This window comes from Adiantum capillus-veneris, chromosome 26 (assembly GCF_014529385.1).
Source record: "Adiantum capillus-veneris isolate H3 chromosome 26, ASM1452938v2, whole genome shotgun sequence".
Taxonomy (NCBI): domain Eukaryota; kingdom Viridiplantae; phylum Streptophyta; class Polypodiopsida; order Polypodiales; family Pteridaceae; genus Adiantum; species Adiantum capillus-veneris.
Genome location: NC_140956.1, coordinates 117,018,994 through 117,038,226, shown reverse-complemented (window position 1 = coordinate 117,038,226; position 19,233 = coordinate 117,018,994). Strand labels below are relative to the sequence as shown.

At 44.4% G+C, this 19,233-nt stretch overlaps 1 protein-coding gene across 1 annotated transcript in view; it reads right to left on the bottom strand.

Moving 5' to 3' along the window:
* Positions 1-15,989, bottom strand: part of LOC147424049 (proteasome subunit alpha type-6-like) — a 54,947-nt gene extending 38,958 nt beyond the window's left edge. Inside the window, exons 1-2 of the mRNA XM_086501377.1 lie at positions 15,826-15,989; positions 15,631-15,725 (exon numbers count right to left, since the gene is read on the bottom strand). Coding sequence (XP_086357503.1) covers positions 15,631-15,725; positions 15,826-15,901 — 171 coding nt within the window. The 5' untranslated portion in view covers positions 15,902-15,989. The remainder of the gene's footprint in view (positions 1-15,630; positions 15,726-15,825) is intronic.
* Between the last annotated feature and the right edge of the window lie 3,244 nt (positions 15,990-19,233).

Here is a 19,233-nt window from a genome sequence, read left to right as displayed (position 1 = left end):
GACTTGGACACTCCAAGTCGAGAATCTACCGCGACACCACAAATAATCACTTCAAAACAGTTCACAGTTCACAATTGATTCGACACTGGCCCGGCAGAGTTTCGTGCCTCGAGATATTGGCCCCAAAGACTGGCGCCCCTTTCGGTATTTCTTTTTGTATTAATCTGTGTTCAAAGTACAAGAGTGTAGGCAGGAGCTCACTCTCAGACTCTGCGTCCAGATGCTCTGAGTTGTGAGGCCCTGCCCACATATTTAAAGGCAGAGCCCCAAAAGCTGAGAATTAAAAGCTTTCAAGAGGCTTCCCTCTCTCTCTAGACCTCTTGTGTAGAATAAAGCAAAAAGGCTCTCTCTGCAATTTCGTAACCAAAAGCATGCCCAAAAGCTGCGCAAGTGTTGCTAATTGGACTATTTTCTTATTTTTAATGATTAATCTCTTTTTTAGGATATTTTATTGTGTGCACTAAGAACTGTTAAAAGATTGTAACTACAGGAGCTGCCATCAAGAACGGACAACTCTGATGTGTCATTTGATGGGTGACGGTAAACATCGCGAAGGAGTTTCCGTAAGTTCGGTGGAAACGGTCGGGTTACGAGTGCCCCTGATGCGTCACATGATGGGTGACGGGTGCATCAGTAAGGGGGCATCCCGTAGGCTAAAGAGGAAATCCGAACTGAGTGAGAAAATACGCATAAGAACGCAAGCACAAGAATAAAGATGGGTTCAATGAAGCTTTCTACGAAAAGAAAGAACAGTCGCGGGAGGACAGATGTTTTCCCGCGAGGAGTCTGTGTCTACATTGCATTCGTGCATGTGGTTGCATCCAGGGACGCCTGGGAAGTGTTGTTAAATGCATTGGTTTTAACTTATAAGGTTTTATTGAGTTTTTGGGCAGGTTCAAACCAATTTTAAAATATGCCGGCCGCCCACTTAATAAGTGGGCAGCCACTTAGAAGATAAAGCAACAAAACCAACAAGCGAATTCTCTCTCCCTATTTCGGGTAGAACAACGCTAAAAAAAAAAAAAAAAAAGCCCGCGATCTCTACGCGAGCAGTTATTTGTGCCCTGGCCAGGGAGCTATGAAAGCACCACATGCCCTCACTCACGGGAGGTACCAACATCAGCAAGAGAAGACTGCCACAAGAGATCGCGAGACTACGAAGCACGGAAGTCGCTTTTCCCGCGCAAGAACGACAGGTATCTATTGTGTATTCGCCATACGAATTGTTCTCGCGTGTTTGTGTGGTTTGTTTTGCAGGAATCTCCCGTCTTACGGGAAGGCCCTTTACGGGAAGTACGACTTCACGCCTAAGTCCCTTACGGGAAAGTACGGCTTTGCGCCTAAGTCCCTTACGGGAAGGTACGGCCTTGTGCCCAAGCCCTTTACGGGAAAGCACGACCTTCGGGTCTAAGATTACAGAACAGAGGGGTTTCCTCGGGTTCTCGTGCTTGTATACGAATTCTCCCTGAATAAAAGAATACTCTTAACGGGGGGGACCAGCCCATCTTCTGGTCCCCAATACTGTGTCGATCTTCTCCCTTCTCTCATATTTGCAAAGTATTCTAATTTTCAGATTTTCAAGTGCTCATGTACGCTCCCGTTTTGTTATAGTGGTATCAAAGCTCGGACTCCTCTCTTTCTCTGCAAAGAAGGACGATTCCGAGAAGAACGGGAAGAACCATGTCGAGCCAAGGGAGAAGCGTTGAAGAGGAGCTTCAACAAGTGCAAGCTCAGCTTGCGGAGTTGCAACAAATTTTACTGCTGCCAGACGTCCAAAAGCTTTTGGGCGGAATGATCTCGTCAGAAGAAGGAAGCAGCTACTACCGCCACTACCATACATCAACCTAAAGATAAGCCTCGATTCAAGAAGCAAGGTCGCAAGTCTGAACATCGCATGAGAGTCTTCAAATCAGGCGACAAGGACATCAAGTTTGAAACCTACAACGGAATTAGCAACTTATCCTAAGATACTGGAGGTATATGTCCGAGCACTACAGTTAAGGTCAACTGTTTAGAAGCCAGAGGGATGTTGCTAATTGGACTATTTTCTTATTTTTAATGATTAATCTCTTTTTTAGGATATTTATAATTTTATTGTGTGCACTAAGAACTGTTAAAAGATTGTAGCTACAGGAACTGCCATCAAGAACGGACAACTCTGATGTGTCATTTGATGGGTGACGGTAAACATCACGAAGGAGTTTGCGTAAGTTCGGTGGAAAGGGCCGGGTTACGAGTGCCCGTGATGCGTCACATGATGGGTGACAGGTGCATCAGTAAGGGGGCATCCCGTAGGCTTAGGAGGAAATCCGAACTGAGTAAGAAAATACGCGTAAGAACGCAAGCACAAGAATAAAGATGGGTTCAATGAAGCTTTTTACGAAAAGCAGGAACAATCGCGGGAAGACAGACGCTTTCCCGCGAGGAATCTATGTTTGCATTGCATTCGTGCATGTGGTTGCATCCAGGGACGCCTAGGAAGTGTTGTTAAATGCATTGGTTTTAACTTATAAGGTTTTATTGAGTTTTTGGGCAGGTTCAGACCAATTTTAAAATATGTCGGCCGCCCACTCAATAAGTGGGCAGCCACTTAGAAGATAAAGCAACAAAACCAGCCAGCGAATTCTCTCTCTCTATTTCGGGTAGAACAACGCAAAAAAAAAAACGGCCGCGATCTCTACGCGAGCAGTTATTTGTGCCGTGGCCAGGGAGCTATAAAAGCACCACATGCCCTCACTCACGGGAGGTACCAACATCAGCAAGAGAAGACTCTGCCGCAAGAGATCGCGAGACTACGAAGCACGGAAGTCGCTTTTCCCGCGCAAGAACAACAGGTATCTATTGTGTATTAGCCATACGAATTGTTGTCGCGTGTTTGTGTGGTTTGTTTTGCAGGAATCTCCCGTCTTACGGGAAGGCCCTTCACGGGAAGTACAGCTTCACGCCTAAGTCCCTTACGAAAAAGTACGGCTTCGCGCCTAAGTCCCTTACGGAAAGGAACGGCCTTGTGCCCAAGCCCTTTACAGGAAAGCACGACCTTCGGGTCTAAGATTTCAGAACGGAGGGGTTTCCTCGGGTTCTCGTACTTGTATACGAATTCTCCCTGAATAAAAGAATACTCTTAACGGGGGGGGGGGGGGACCAGCCCATCTTCTGGTCCCCAATACTGTGTCGATCTTCTCCCTTCTCTCACATTTGCAAAGTATTCTAATTTTCAGATTTTCAAGTGCTCGTATACGCTCCCGTTTTGTGACAGCAAGACTGCCGCAAATCGTGTCGCTTTTTGCGGGCTCCGTATCGCTGCCACGTGGCAGGGTTTCCGCGAATTCCGAAGCTGCCGTACAACCAACCACGTCAGCTTTTTAGGTCATTTCCGGGACTAGGCAGCACGTCACCATTTGCCAACCCTAGCCAGAGTGTGTGTACCATGGGCAGCCAGCGGTCTGGGTAGCCACGTCACCAGTTTGTGACAGCACCTAACCACTCCCTTGTACTTTGAACACAGATTGATACAAAAAGAAATACCAAAAGGGGCCCTGGTCTTTGGGGCCAATATCTCTGGGCACGAAACTACCCCGAGCTGTGTCTACTTAAGTGTGAATTGTGAACTGTTTTGAAGTGAATCTCTGTTGTGTCGCAATAGAATCTTGACTTGGTGTCACAAAGTGATGACGTGGCGGATAGCAAAAACCCTAATTTTCGGAAATCACGGAGGCTTTTTTTTTAATCTTTTTTTTTTAAGAAAGATGAGCGACGCAAATTTTGCTTTTTCTCTACCTAATGAGAAAGAGAGAGAATACTTTTGCTTTCAAGTTTTGACTCTATGAGAGAGAGAGAGAGAGAGAGAGGGCAATTGCTTTTGATTTGAAGCTTTTGAGGGCTTTGCTTTTGGGCATCCCTTGTACCTTTAAATATGTGGAGAGGGCTTCACTTCTCACAGCATCTGGACGCAGAGTCTGAGAGTGAAACCCTAGCCACACTCTTGTACTTTGATCTGATTAATATAAAAAGAAATACCGAAAGGGGCGCCAGTCTTTGGGGCCAATATCTCTAGGCACGAAACTCCGCCGGGCCAGTGCAAATCTTTTGTGATCTGTGAATTGTTTTGAAGTGGTTATTTGGTGCTGTCGCGGTTGATTCTTGACTTGGAGTGTCCAAGTCTGTTACAGTGGTATCAGAGCACGGCCGATTTCTCTTCTACGGGAAATCCGATCCCCGAAAAATTTTTTCGCGGCACCTATCGCTTCAGGCAATGATCAGTCGACTCTCTCTGCATCTGGAGATGCGGGCTAGGATCACAATGAAGATTCAGACAGAGTATGGCCCGCCTCGGCCTACTCAGGCGGAGCAAAGAGAGATGGAGCGTCGTCAATTGATTGGTGATGCAACAAAGATGATGCTCAATTTTGCCAAGGACCCGAAGATGGAAAAATATATGAACCAGACCTCTTTGGAAGAGGTACAGATGGAGTGGCAAAGAACCACAACACCACTCCCGAAACCCGCTCTCAAGAAATCTTGTCTCCAAGAAATATACGGAGAAGGAACTGGAGAACGTGGTTGATGCACGGATTGCTCAGCTTTTCGACGTGCAAAAGAAAGGCAAAAAGCACGGCAAAAGCAGAAGAAAGGCACTAACTTCCCAGGATATTTGGGTCGTCGGTCGACATTTGACAAGGCAAAGAAACAGAAGAAGCGTGTTCGATTTGAAGGAGTACCCAGTTCTTCTTCTTCTTCTTCTTCTGACAGTTCTTCTCGCTCTTCAGATTCGAGCGAAGAAGACAGAAAAGGTAAAAAGCGAAGCAAGAAACAAAGCTTCGGAAAGGGCAAGAAGAAGGCTACATCTCGCCCAGAGACTGACAGTTCTACTGAGGACTTGTCTACAGACAATTCAGACTCCGACAACGGAAACTTTTATGCGAACAAGAAGAATTTTTACAAAGCCAACCAGTATGATTTCTCGAAGATGAAAGCAAGAAAGTCCGAGAGTTTAAGGAAGGTGGCCACTCGATCAAGTTTGATACTTTTCAGGATACTCAGATGCTTCGAAGGCTTTGTCTTTTATACAGCAGTTTGACATCGCTTTCGCGGGAGAACGCTATTCAGAGCACTCCACGATTCGGAGAGCTACCTCTTACTTTAAGGGGAATGCTCGTACTTGGTGGTCCACGCTTCTTTTAAACAAGACTACGCCAGTTACATGGCTGAAATGTAAGAGGCTTTTTATTTCTTCTTGGTTGACGCAAGAGTTTGAACGAGATATACGAGCTGCTTGGAACCATCTTCGGATGACCAAGAGAGATACAATAAATAATTACTGTGAAAGATTCTGAAGCTCTTTTCTACCCGCCTCTTCATTCAAGAAGATCTCGTTCAAAGATCAGATTGAGCGGTTTACCTTGGGTCTACCTACAGAGATCCGAGATCACTGCTTGGAACAGAAGTCAGCTTCTATTTAGGAGTTGATGAGTCATGCGAAGCGGGGCTTTGCCATTCACTCTGGCAGTTTGACCTACCCCACAGATAAGGCCATGACACAGCAAGCCGAACAGACTTCTGGGAATGAAAGTAGAAAGAAAAAGAGCAACCCAGAGAAAAAGGATGCACAACCCAAGCTTACTCCTAAGGAGAGAGCTCGCTTCATCAGAGAGGGAAAGTGCTTTGGATGCGGGGAACATGGACATATCTCTGCGAAGTGCCCTAAAAAGGCACAAAAAGAACAGAATGATAAAGACGACGACAGGCCTGAGAGTTCGAGAGCAGCTGAGGAATGTGGCAGAAAAGGCAGATAGAAAAGCAGAACTGGTACCACATGGCGTGGGACCTGCACCCAATCTAATGAATGAAAGTACAAACTTTGCCGCTTTTGGGGCAAAGTGAAGGATCAGGAAGCTCTTTTGAAGGAGCCAAGGCCAACTTCTTTTCACTTGGAATTGGCGGCTCGATTTGGAATTACGCCCGACAGACTACGCCACAGGCGGAGGTAGTTCGACTAGCACCCGGATGGGATGTTGCCATTACACCGAGCATTGGCAAACTTCGTTTGCAATGACAGGGGTGTTCAGGGCACGCGAGTGACGTTCTACTCAAGATCCCTTGGTACCACAAGAACTACGCCGTGGTTGACTACCGGGCCAAGAAAGCGACTTTGATAAATGAAGGGCTTAGAGATTGTACTTGATGAACTTCAATTTCTTAATCATTCTTTTGGGAGAGAACTGAACGATGGATAAAGGTTGAATATGTTTTGACCTGATCAAAAGAACGCCAAGATTTTTCTCCACACTCATGCCAATTGCTTTTCAAAGGGCCTGAAGATCAAACCATTGATCTGATACCTGGAAGCACGCCACCGAATCGGCCACCTTACCGTGCGAGCCGAGTACAGAATGAAAAGATTATGAACCCAGTGAAAGACCTCTTGGAAAAGGGTCTTGTCCAGCCTAGTACTTCACCGTATTGCTCTCCAGTGTTGTTGGTTTTGAAGAAAGACGGATCTTGGAGAATGTGGATCGATTATAGCACTATCAACGAAATCACCATCAAGAAAAGATTTCCCGATTCCTAGGATCGATGATATACTCGAGAGGTTACAGGGATCCTCGTGCTTTAGCAGGATTGACTTGAAGAGTGGATACCATCAGATCGGGATAGCGCCAGAAGATGTCTACAAGATAGCTTTTCGGACGACTTTTGGGTTATTTGAGTTTTGGGTGATGCCTTTTGGCTTAACCAATGCTCCTGCGACATTTAACCGGACGATAGAGAGGATTTTTCGAGAGTACGGGCTATTTATTGGCACTTTCTTTGACGACATCATTGTTTTCTCCAAGAATGAGGTAGCACACAGAGATCATTTGCTTCAAGTCTTTCAGGCATTACGAGATCACACGTTAGTGATTAATGCAAAGAAAAGTGAATTTTTCCTACCAGAGATACACTTTTTGTGACACATTGTGTGAGCAGAGCAGGAGTGCAAATGGATCCGGCCAAGATAGAGACTATCCGTGATTGGGCCGACTTGAAGAATGTCCATGAAGTTAGAAGCTTCTTGGGACTGTGTTCGTACTATAGGCGGTTCATACGAAAGTTTGCAGAGGTTGCTTCCCCTTTGCATACCTTGACACAAAAAGGAGTACCTTTTTCGTGGGGACCCACAAAGGTGACTGCCTTTCGAACATTGAAAGAGAAATTGACTACGGGACCTACTTTGACTTTGCCGGACTTGCAGAAGTCATTTGAAGTATATTGTGGTGCTTGTGGTCGTAGTCTGGGTGCGGTCTTGATGCAAGAAGGCCATGTCATAGCTTACGAGAGCCGTTTGTTCTCTAGGCCGGAGATGACAGCACAGATCTATGAGAAAGAGCTTTTGGCGGTTATCCATGCTCTTACTCAGTGGCGGCACTACCTACTCGGAGCGGATTTTACTGTCTTTACAGACCATCAGAGTTTGCGCTACTTCTTGTCACAGAAGCAGCTTTCGGAAAAGCAGATGCGATGGGCGAACATCTTGTCACAGTTCCACTTCCAGATTGTCCACGTGCAGGGACAGAAGAATGTGGTGGCAGATGCTTTGTCTCGGAAGCGGTTGGTTCTGGCTATTTCCGCGATACATCATAGGAGCTTCGAGGATATGGTCGATCAGTATGCCACAGACACAGATTTTGCAGATATTTTCACACGGATACGGGATAGGGAGACAGTAGCTGGATACTCCCTTCGGGAAGGCTACTTGATGAAAAAGACTATGTTGTGCGTTACACAGCCGTTGAGGAAAAAGGTTATGATTGAATGCCACTGTCCACCTTTTACGGGTCACCGCGGCATTGCTACCACCATGAAAGGGGTAGAGAGATACTTCTTTTGGCCGTGACTCAAAAAGGACGTGGAAGAGTTGTGCGCAGTATGCCAGAAGGTCAAGTTTGGCAGGCATAAGGCACAAGGATTGTTACACCCTTTACCCATACCCACCCGCCCCTGGGAAAATATTGAAATGGATTTCATTTTTGATCTCCCGAGAACACAGAATGTTCACGATGATTTCCGATTACATGGCACGCCTGAGACGATTGTCTCCGACGGAGACCCCAGATTTATGAGTTTGTTTTGGAAGGCAATTTGGGAGAACATTGGCACGCAGTTGCAGTTCTCGTCATCGTTCCACTTGTAGACTGACGGGCAATTTGAGATTGCCAATTCAATGATTTTAGATTTATTAAAGTCTTGTATCTCGGATCAGAAGACTCAATGGGAAAAGAACTTACCTTTGGTGGAATTTGCCTACAATAACACGATACACTCTTCGACGAGAAAGACGTCATGTGAGATTGTTGAAAGTGCTGCGAAGGTTCCATCCTTCCTTAGCACGAAAGATTAGATATTTGAAGCGGATGAATATTCGCGAGATTTGGATATGGCTTCTGCCAAGGTTCGCGAGACTTTGCAAGAGTCTCAAGAACGACAGAAAAAGGCAGCGGATCGCCATCGTCGCGACTTGAAACTGAAGGAGGATGATTGGGTGCTCTTACGTTTTGAGAAGGCACGCCTAAGAAAGAAAAAGGGAAAATAGAGGTTTTTCCAAAGCTTAGTATGCGATACTACGGACCTTTCCAGATTTCTGAAAAGATAAATGATGTCTCCTTCCGATTGAAACTGCCAGATACTTGAAGGATTCACAATGCATTGCATGTGAGTCTCTTGAAACCTGTTAGGGTGATGTGCCTGATGATGAGGAGCCTGATGAGCAACCCGCAGTGGAAGAAAATGAGGAGACCCTTGTTCCTGAACAGATTTTGGCACATACGGATACAAAGAAAGGTAAAGTCCGAAGGCGGTTCTTGGTTAAGTTCAAGAACTTTCCTGCTACTCCAAACGGAACCCAGAATTCAACTTGGCCGGAGATCTGGTGCAGTGGGATGCACAAGAGGGGAGTCACTCCGCTCCTTTGTCAACAGATGCCTTGATTTTGATACTTAAGTCACTGATGTCTCTTTGAGCTTCAAGGATACTGAGAGCTGACAGTATTCTGCTGGATGATTTTAAGAAATGGAATTCCTGATAATGATACTGATTTGTTTCTTCACTTCTTTTGAGTGCAGGAACTGATAGACGAAATGACTGCAACATTTTGGTCTGATTGATCTCGAATAGACATGGTTGCAATAGGGGTTAGTCAATCAGACATCGATGAGGTCCCGATTGGACCTAGATGTGATTTCTAGCTACATTGCCGATAAATCATGGTCTAAGATCCGAATGAATGTTGAATGTCATGTGATGTCCGGTGATGTCCTGTGATGTCGTGTGATGTGACTGTCGATTTTGTACATGTGCTAGATGTGTGTTCCTAGTACGTAGGTACTAACAGTCAGCATCTACTAAGACGGTTTATGGCTTTTGTCGGTTTTGCGGGCGTAATCGCGGTCGCTTACAATGCTTTCAAGAGGGGGGTATGTCACAAAGTGATGACGTGGCGGATGCAAAAACCCTAATTTCTACCAAAAACCCTAATTTTCGAAAATCGTGGAGGCTTTTTTTTTTTTTATGACTGACGCAAATTTTGCTTTTTCTCGACCTAATGAGAAAGAGAGAGAGAGAATGCTTTTGCTTTCAAGTTTTGACTCTCTGTGAGAGAGAGCAATTGCTTTTGATTTGAAGCTTTTGGGGGCTTTGCTTTTGGGCATCCCTTGTACCTTTAAATATGTGGAGAGGGCTTCACTTCTCGGAGCATCTGGACGCAGAGTTTGAGTGTCACAAAACAGGAGCGTACACGCTCGAGCACTTAGAAAATCTGAAAATTATAATTCTTTGAAAACATGAGAGAAGGGAGAAGATCGACACAGTATTGGGGACCAGAAGATGGGCTGGTCCCCCCCCCCGTTAAGAGTATTCTTTTATTCAGGGAGAATTCTTCTACAAGCACGAGAACCCAAAGAAACCCCTCTGTCCAGTAATCTTAGACCCGAAGGTCGTGCTTTCCCGTAAAGGGCTTGGGCACAAGGCCATTCCTTCCCGTAAGTGACTTAGGCACGAAACCGTACTTTCCCATAAGGGACTTAGGCGCGAAGCCGTACTTTCCCGTAAGGGACTTAGGCGTGAACCGTACTTCCCGTGAAGGGCCTTCTCGTAAGACAGGAGATTCCTGCAAAACAAACCACACAAAGCAACAATTCTCAATGCGTATCAACACCTTATACCTGTCGCTTCTTGCTTGGAGAATCAACCTCCGTTCGCAGTCGTCACGCGAACACTTGCAAATTCTGTCGCCAGGCTCTACTCCAAAATCCCAACGCTAGTACTTCCTGCTACTCCCGGCCTTCGCAAACTGAAACGCTGGCTACCCTTTTATAGGGTCTAATACCCAACAGGAATAGGGGTCCAAAAGCAGAGCTTGGCGCTCCTAGAGAGAGGAGAGAGAAAATCACGTTTTCTAGAGAGAGAGAGAGAGAGAGAGAGAGAGAGAGAGAGAGATCGCAATTCAGCCCCCCTGCCTTGGTTTTAGCGCTGGCTTTTTCTATAAGAGCCTTGCCTGCTTTATTTTATTAATAAAGGGACCGGTCACGTTATAAAATAAAGTGTGAACCTGTTCAAACTTTAAAAACTCACTCAGTAGTGAAAACAATGCTACACGGACACATTCCAGGCGTCCCCGGACACGACACAGATGCAATGCAGACACAGACTCCTCGCGGGAAAACATCTGTCCTCCCGCGACAGTTCCTGCTTTTCGTAAAAAGCTTCATTGAACCCACCTTTATTCTTGTGCTTGCGTTCTTACGCGTATTTTCTTACTCAGTTCGGATTTCCTCCTTAGCCTACGGGATGCCCCCTTACTGATGCACCCGTCACCCATCATGTGACGCATCAGGGGCACTCGTAATCCGGCCCTTTCCACCGAACTTACGGAAACTCCTTCGCGATGTTTACCGTCACCCATCAAATGACACATCAGAGTTGTCCGTTCTTGATGGCAGTTCCTGTAGCTACAATCTTTTAACAGTTCTTAGTACACATAATAAAATATCCTAAAAAAGAGATTAATCATTAAAAATAAGAAAAATAGTCCAATTAGCAACATCCCTCTGGCTTCTAAACAGTTGACCTCAACTGTAGTGCTTGGACATATACCTCCAATATCTCGAGATAAGCTGCTAATTCCTCTTGCGTCATCCACTGAGCATCTAGATTCGAATAGTTCTTAAACTTAACCAAATACTTCCGTGTTATCTTTCCGGATTTGAGAGGCCGCTCCTGATGACTTACTATCTGCTCCGGTTGGAGTATTTCTTTTGTTTCCTCAACCTCACGAGGTTCCTCAGCACTAGGCTGGCTCGAAGGCGGTCCCACGTACGGCCGGAGTAAACTGACATGGAAAGCATTATGGATCTTCCAATTAGGCGGTAGCTCTAATCGGAAAGTGACATCATTCACTCGCTCAGTGATCTTAAACGGCCCATAATAACGGGTAGAAAGTTTTACCACCTTCCCCTTATGAGACGCTTGTTTCTTAAGTCTTGCCTTCTCAAACTTGAGTAAGACTAACTGTCCGACTGTTAAGTCGAGATTCCTCCTGTGCTTGTCTGCAGCTTTCTTATGCTTTTCCTGAGAGCGTAGAATAGCTCTCCTAACTTGCCCGTAGGCTGTGTCCAAATCCCGGACAAATTCATCTGCTGCAAAGATCTTATCCTTGGTTAAAAGGATGGGTGGAAGCAAAGGCTTACCATAGAGAATCTCAAAAGGTGCTTTCCCCGTAAGGGACTTAGGCGCGAAGCCGTACTTTCCCGTAAGGGACTTAGGCGTGAAGTCGTACTTCCCGTGAAGGGCCTTCCCGTAAGACAGGAGATTCCTGCAAAACAAACCACACAAAGCAACAATTCTCAATGCGTATCAACACCTTATACTTGTCGCTTCTTGCTCGGAGAATCAACCTTCGTTCGCAGTCGTCACGCGAACACTTGCAAATTCTGTCGCCATGCTCTGCTCCAGAATCCCAACGCTAGTACTTCCTGCTGCTCCCGGCCTTCGCAAACTAAAACGATGGCTACACTTTTATAGGGTCTAATACCCAACAGGAATAGGGGTCCAAAAGCAGAGCTTGGCGCTCCTAGAGAGAAGAGAGAGAAAATCACGTTTTCTAGAGAGAGGAGAGAGAGAGAGAGAGAGAGAGAGAGAGAGAGATCGCAATTCAGCCCCCCTGGCTTGGTTTTAGCGCTGGCTTTTTCTATAAGAGCCTTGCCTGCTTTATTTTATTAATAAAGGGGCCGGTCACTTAAAAGTGACCGGTCACGTTATAAAATAAAGTGTGAACCTGTTCAAACTTTAAAAACTCACTCAGTAGTGAAAACAATGCTACACAGACACATTCAAGGCGTCCCCACACACGACACAGATGCAATGCAGACACAAACTCCTCGCGGGAAAACATCTGTCCTCCCGCGACTGTTCCTGCTTTTCGTAAAAAGCTTCATTGAACCCATCTTTATTCTTGTGCTTGCGTTCTTACGCGTATTTTCTTACTCAGTTCGGATTTCCTCCTTAGCCTACGGGATGCCCCCTTACTGATGCACCCGTCATCCATCATGTGACGCATCAGGGGCACTCGTAACCCGGCCCTTTCCACCGAACTTACGAAAACTTCTTCGCGATGTTTATCGTCACCCATCAAATGACACATCAGAGTTGTCCGTTCTTGATGGCAGTTCCTGTAGCTACAATCTTTTAACAGTTCTTGGTACACATAATAAAATATCCTAAAAAAGAGATTAATCATTAAAAATAAGAAAAATAGTCCAATTAGCAACACTGAGAGTGAAACCCGAGCCACACTCTTGTACTTTGATCTGATTAATATAAAAAGAAATACCGAAAGGGGCGTCGGTCTTTGGGGCCAATATCTCTAGGCACGGAACTCCGCCGGGCCAGTGCAAATCTATTGTGATCTGTGAATTGTTTTGAAGTGGTTATTTGGTGTTGTCGCGGTTGATTCTTGACTTGGAGTGTCCAAGTCTGTTACACTTGGAGTGTCCAAGTTTGTTACAGTGGTATCAGAGCACAAAAAGATTCTTCTACGGAGGATCCGATCCTTTTTAATAGCACACACAGACTATTACGAAAGAATTTCGCACACTTTTTTCACAGCCGACACCAGACTTATTAGCCACTCCCATCTTCATACATTGCGCATCAGGCGCGCTCCCGTCTTCATCACTCTGTCTTACAGGGCCTATAGCCATAAAGAATCCCAGATTACATATAGGTTCTTGTGAAGAATTTGACAGAGATAACACCTCTCAATGGGAAGGCAAAGAAAAGTTGAAAATCTGGCGTGGGAACTGAAGAAAAGAATGAAGATTTGGGCAAATTTTTTCAGACAAGTTTGCTAGGATGGAGTACAAACGTCAACTACAGATTGGCATATGAGTGAACAGATTGATTAAGTACTCCAGGGACGCGAGATTGGTGAGACACCTGAAGAATTATCCAATTGATAAGATTTACTAGAGAGAGCATGTAGCCATTGCTTTTCTTCTCAGGTCAAGAGGAAAGCCGAAAGGACTGACGAGTGCAGAAAAGCAGAACTTGTACTCGCAGAAAGAGATGGATAAGAACTCTTGAAAAGAAGATGAACCAAAGAACATAAATTTGAGAGTTACAAGAGCAACAGCCGAGTGCAGAAGAAAAGAACAAATGAAACCAGAACTGGTATCACTTTGCGTGGGGTCCGAACCGAATCAAATGAACGAAAAGTACAAAACTTTGCCGTCCTTGGGCAAAGTGAGATCAGGAAGCCCTTATTTTTCTTTGATAGAGGAGCCAAGGCCAGCTTCTTGAATTGGTGGCTCGATTTGGAATTATGCTCGATAGGCTGAGGCCTCAGGCGAAGGCAGTTCTAGCGGCACTCGGACGAAATGTTGTCATTACGCTAATCATTGGCAAACTTTGTTTGCAATGTCAGGGGTGTTTAGGGCTCGAGGACTTCTACATAATACCCTTGGGAGGTTGTGAAGTTCTCCTAGGAATCCCTTGGTACCACAAGAACAACGTCGTGGTTGACTATAAGGGTACGAAAGCGACTTTTGACAAATGCAGGGTAAGAGAGATTGTACTTGATGAAATTCAATTTCATTACTCGATTTTTCTTGAGAGAACTGAATGATGATTGAAGGTCGAATATGTTTGACCTCGAAAAGAAACGACAAGATTTTTTTCGTCAATAGAGGCTGACTGTTTCTCTGAAGGCGTATAAAGCGAGTTATCAGCACACGCCTGATGCTTTGATACCACTATCACAAGACGGGCACCACGTGCTAAAAGAAAAGAACAGACTGAACAACTTTAAGCACTTCAAATAACAATTGAACTGAAAAAAGATACACAACACGAGACGGAAAGTGGCGAATTTCCACCCCAAAACAGCATTGGCCCTAAATGCTGGCATCCCTTTTGATATTTCTTTACTATTGCTGATTCGCAAAGTACAATAGCCAGGGAGCACCTCCTCTACAATCTACGCGCTGAAGAGTGTCAGAGAGGGCCACCAAGGCTCATATTTAAAGGCCCAAAGCCTAAAAGCATCAAATATGAAAAGTTGACCCAAAAAAACATTTTTTTAAAATTGCAAAATTTTTCTAAAAATCCGCTGCGAATTGTGGAACGTCTATACAGGTGCCACGTCATCATATTTTGCTGTGCAAAGTCATCTGAGTGTGTTCTGTTTTTTTTTTTAATGCCTTTGTCACTTGGGCCCCATCAAGCTGGGTCCCGTAAGTTGGTGGAAACTCTTCTTTAAAAATAGGCCACTCGTCAAGACTTTGTAAGTCTGTAAAACTTCTTCTTCTTCTGCTACTGCTTCTTAGGGTTTTGGCCCCTTAGCCAGGATCTGAAGGTTGGCTCTGTTCTTCAGTGGCTTGACACATCAGCAATTTGTGACAGGCACCGATGAAGCAGCTGGACAAACAGAGAGAGACACACCCAAACAACTCCCAAGGAGTCTGTAGCACCGAGAGGAGGATGGCTGGTGTGGAAGGCCTTCGGCGCCTATCCTGTAGAAGCTTGAAGACTGTTAAGCCTAACAAATGCTGCCAACCAGCCCTTCCTTGCTCGGCCCAACCTTGCCAAGAACATTGGTGGAGCTGAATTGACCTGCTCAATCTCAGCACACAGAGCTCTCAAAAAAATAGCCACCAGCACCAAATGAAGGAACTATATTTTGATTGGAAAGAAAACAACTAAGCTTTGATACCTGGTCAATGATAGGCTTGAATCACAAAAGACTTGTAGAACTAGAAGATCGCTTGAAATATACCTCGTATATCAACAGCATATTTCCTCATACAAAAGAAAGATAAATCCCTCTGTAGAAGTTTTTTCACATGATATCCATGTCATATTGCTTTCATATTTAGCATCCTCTTACGAAAATAGTTCAGAGATCACTTTTGTTAGTACTTTGTAGCTTGCCTTTAGAAAGCCATAGAGTTTTCTCTAGTTTGAAACTGTGTTTATAAAACTCTTTAAAAGGTATTCCAACCAAATGAACAGTAGCGCAATTTTTCTAATCTCGCCAACAAGCCCCTTACTTACCTAGGAGAATCCAAAACTAACCTCACAAAAAAATACACAAGAGTTTACCGGGACTTTTCTTTGAGTGACAACGCACACAGAATCCTTCCCACGCACTCCAATCGAAGTGATCCCAGATCCCTTCACTGCCTTGAATGCATACTCTGCAGTAAAACTCTCTCTCTCTCTCTCTCTCTCTCTCTCTCTCTCTCTCTCTCTCTCTCTCTCTCTCTAATAAGCACACCAAGGGTTTGAGAGGCGCACCAACTTGATAGAGTCTGCCCTCGGGAGAAAATATGGTAATATGGCGATCGTAACCAGCGCCTCCGCCTCGACTCATGTTTGCGCTTTCGAAGAGTAGCAGAAGAAGTGACACAGGAAATCGATCTACGGAAGCTGTGTGGAAACCTTGATCTCGAAGGCAAAAGAATTGAGAACTTTATAGAATGTGAATACATTTTTTCTTTTTTGAAAAACTAGTCTTGCTTGGTTGGCCTTCGGAGAGGTTTTTGCAACGATCTATATCTATATCTATACTAAGGATAATCGGGGAAGGAATTCCGATTCCCTCTCCTTGCCACGCGTCAGAACGTCCTTCAAGCGGCGGGTGTGGCTTGTAGCTTCGAGAGCACAGTGACGTAGAGAGAGAGAGAGAGAGAGAGACGAACGAAGCCCGCCGGTTGTACTAGTGTTAATAATAAGCAAGAATAGATTATAAAACTAGCATATACTTGTACATATTGGTGGGTTCATTATTTTATTACATGCAAATCTTGCTAGATCCTCTCGTTCATTGTCTAGCAGTAGCGCACAAGGCAAGCAAAACTCCTACAATGAATTCAAATTCTCTTCTACCTTTAATCTCAGAAAAAGATGCTGTTGCAACCTCCTCCGAGCATGTGATCCACCTATGGTTGCCACCTGATGCCGCCTTGATTCTCATGTGCTTGCGTTGACATCCCCTTCAATTATGAAGGCCATCTTCGCCCCTCAGGATAGTCGCCCTTTTTTTTATTTCAGCTTGGTCATCAGAATCTTTTCAAGATTCGCCACCTACTCTCTTTTTTGAAAATCGTAGGGACATACAATCTGTTCAAGATTCTCCACCTACTTTCTTTTTTGAAAATCATAGGGACATACTAGCACAACAAGCAATGGCAAATTGTAAAGATTGAAATATACTACTAATCTAGATAACAAGTAGTGGTATCGTTTGACTTTGAAACACGGAGGATTCCACTGTTGTTGAGCTACAACAAAACAATATGAGTAGTTAAACGTATGCGTCATGCAATAAGAAAAAGAGAAACAATAAGGATCAAATAGTGTGCATCACACAGAAGTTCCAAGCAGCAATATGGTGGAAAGTCGGCACTGTATCTCCCCAAAAATAATAAGGAATGGAAGCCTTGCCGTGCCCCGTAGACTAGTTGTGTCGATTAAGCAAACACGTAGACATGGAGGTTTAAAAACAAATTACAAACCTCGAAGCTTGCTTGTATCTCCATAATGTATAGTGCTATCTTATCCTTGTATGGCTATCCCCACCTTCATCCCTTCATTTTGATCATGAACATAAAAGTCTGCAAGTTGCACAACTATGCACTTCAAAAAGTTTTCCTTTGAAGAACTATAAATAAAAGTAGAGTAGTAGTTAAACTTTGCATACCATGAAATTTTAAATTGTCAAAAAAGTAAATAGTGCACAGTCTACGTGAGTACCATACAGAAGTGTGGTGGAGAGAGAGACTACATTTCAAATGGAAATCTCATTAAGAAATTTAGGTGGTTGATGTTGTTTTGAAGAACTAAGATTTCTACCGTCTCAATCCCTCTTGCTTCCGTCTCTGCATTCATCATCATTGTCGTTGCCATCATATCCATTATATGTATCCTTGTAATTAGCATGCTCTCTGTGAATCATTTTTCCACTACATCCCTATGGCTACAATCCCTTTTATATCAAATTTCATCATGTTTGTCATAATCTCCTCATCTTTCGTTGTGCACGTCCGCCGCACGTGTCGGAGCTAGGGACTTGTCGAGCACCGTGTGCGAGCCACGAAGGCTGCAAGCACACAACTAGCAGGCCTAGCAAGCTCACAGAGAGCAGGGGTGTGTCACTCACCTCCCTGCGCTTGTCACCGTGAAGGATTCCTCGCCGCGAAGAAGAGGGAGCTGCCGCCGTACTGCGCTCAACCGCCTCGCCGCCCGCAGGTGCCGTCGCAATGCTCGATCACATACACTCTCTCTCTCTCTCTCTCTCTCTCTCTCTCCCTCAAGCGCGCACACACACACACACCTATGAGCACACAATGGAATGGGGATGGAGATACGGCAAGAGCACTTCTTCTATTGCACACTGAGAGAATAGGTCAATTTTAGGTTTAGGTGACTTTTATATGAGCTCGCCCCATTCACATTTGGGCGCCCATGCTTAGCCAACTAACCCTTGCGTGTTCTAGTTAGAGTGCACCTCTCATCGGTGATCGCTCTACCCTTTTCCTATTGGACCGACAAGCCTGGTGCTTGACTCTACTAAATAAATAATACGACGTCCGTCGTCGTAGGGGATAGGCTGTCCGTGAGCCACGAGGGTTAACATGCCCCCCTTCCTGATGTAGATTCCGTCCTTGGAAGCTATTGAGTTGAAGCTTGTTATGTCCATGTTGTAGAGCATCTGGATTTGAATCTGCAAGGCAAAGTCACTATTTCAGCAAGCGGAATTATATGGCCATAAATCATGAGGGGAATGTAAAGTACATGTGGAAATGAGTAAATGCAAGATTTGTGAAATGTTAGACTACCATTAAGGACAAATAAATCGCACTTTGAGTAAATTAATTAATCAAGAGTTTTGGGCTTATGGGTGAGTCTATCAATTAGTTAGCTATGACTAAGGTTAAAACAACTACTCTAGTACTAGCTAAGCTAAGAAGATTATCTAAATGCAAGATTCCCTAATTGTGCTTTTCAGCTTTGATTAGCCAACTAGCTCTCACAACTGCAAACAAAAGCTTGAAATGTTAACTGTAAGCTCGATGGAAGTCTTTTAAATGTCATTCATTTTTTTCTTTTTTCCTTTTTTACTTTGGTTCACAATCATTTGACGTGTGTGCTTATTTTGTATGTCCGGGGCTTTTTGCTTCTCAAAGAAAAGCGCCCACACTGGGAACCTCTAGGGCTCTAGTACCATAGACAATACATGTGAGTGAAGTACCAAATCAAGCCAGGATTTCTCTTCCAGCATTAGATTTTTCATTTGTGGCACTTATGTTTTTTGCTTCCATTTCCTTTGTATTCTCACTACTAGTGTTTTTGTTGTTTAAATGAGCAAGTTTCTCTATGCCTTAAACATTTCTAAGGTCTCAAATGCTCAGATAATTTTATCAGCTAGGCCTAGTGGTCAAGTAAATGAGTTAACCTAAAGTCACGGTCTCCTAATCTCAAGGCTCGTCCATAAGATTAAACTCTAGTTCCATCAACTTAAGCAAAGACAAATTTATACATCTATAAAATGGCAGATAACAAACATAACTATTGCACTCAAACAAACCATGAAAAATCATTATTAGCAATTATACATATCCACCAACATGAATCATGGAAAGTAGTACACCTGGAGGTATAGAGTTGCTCATTTCGTCGAAGCAGATGTCCTCAGCCATGTGG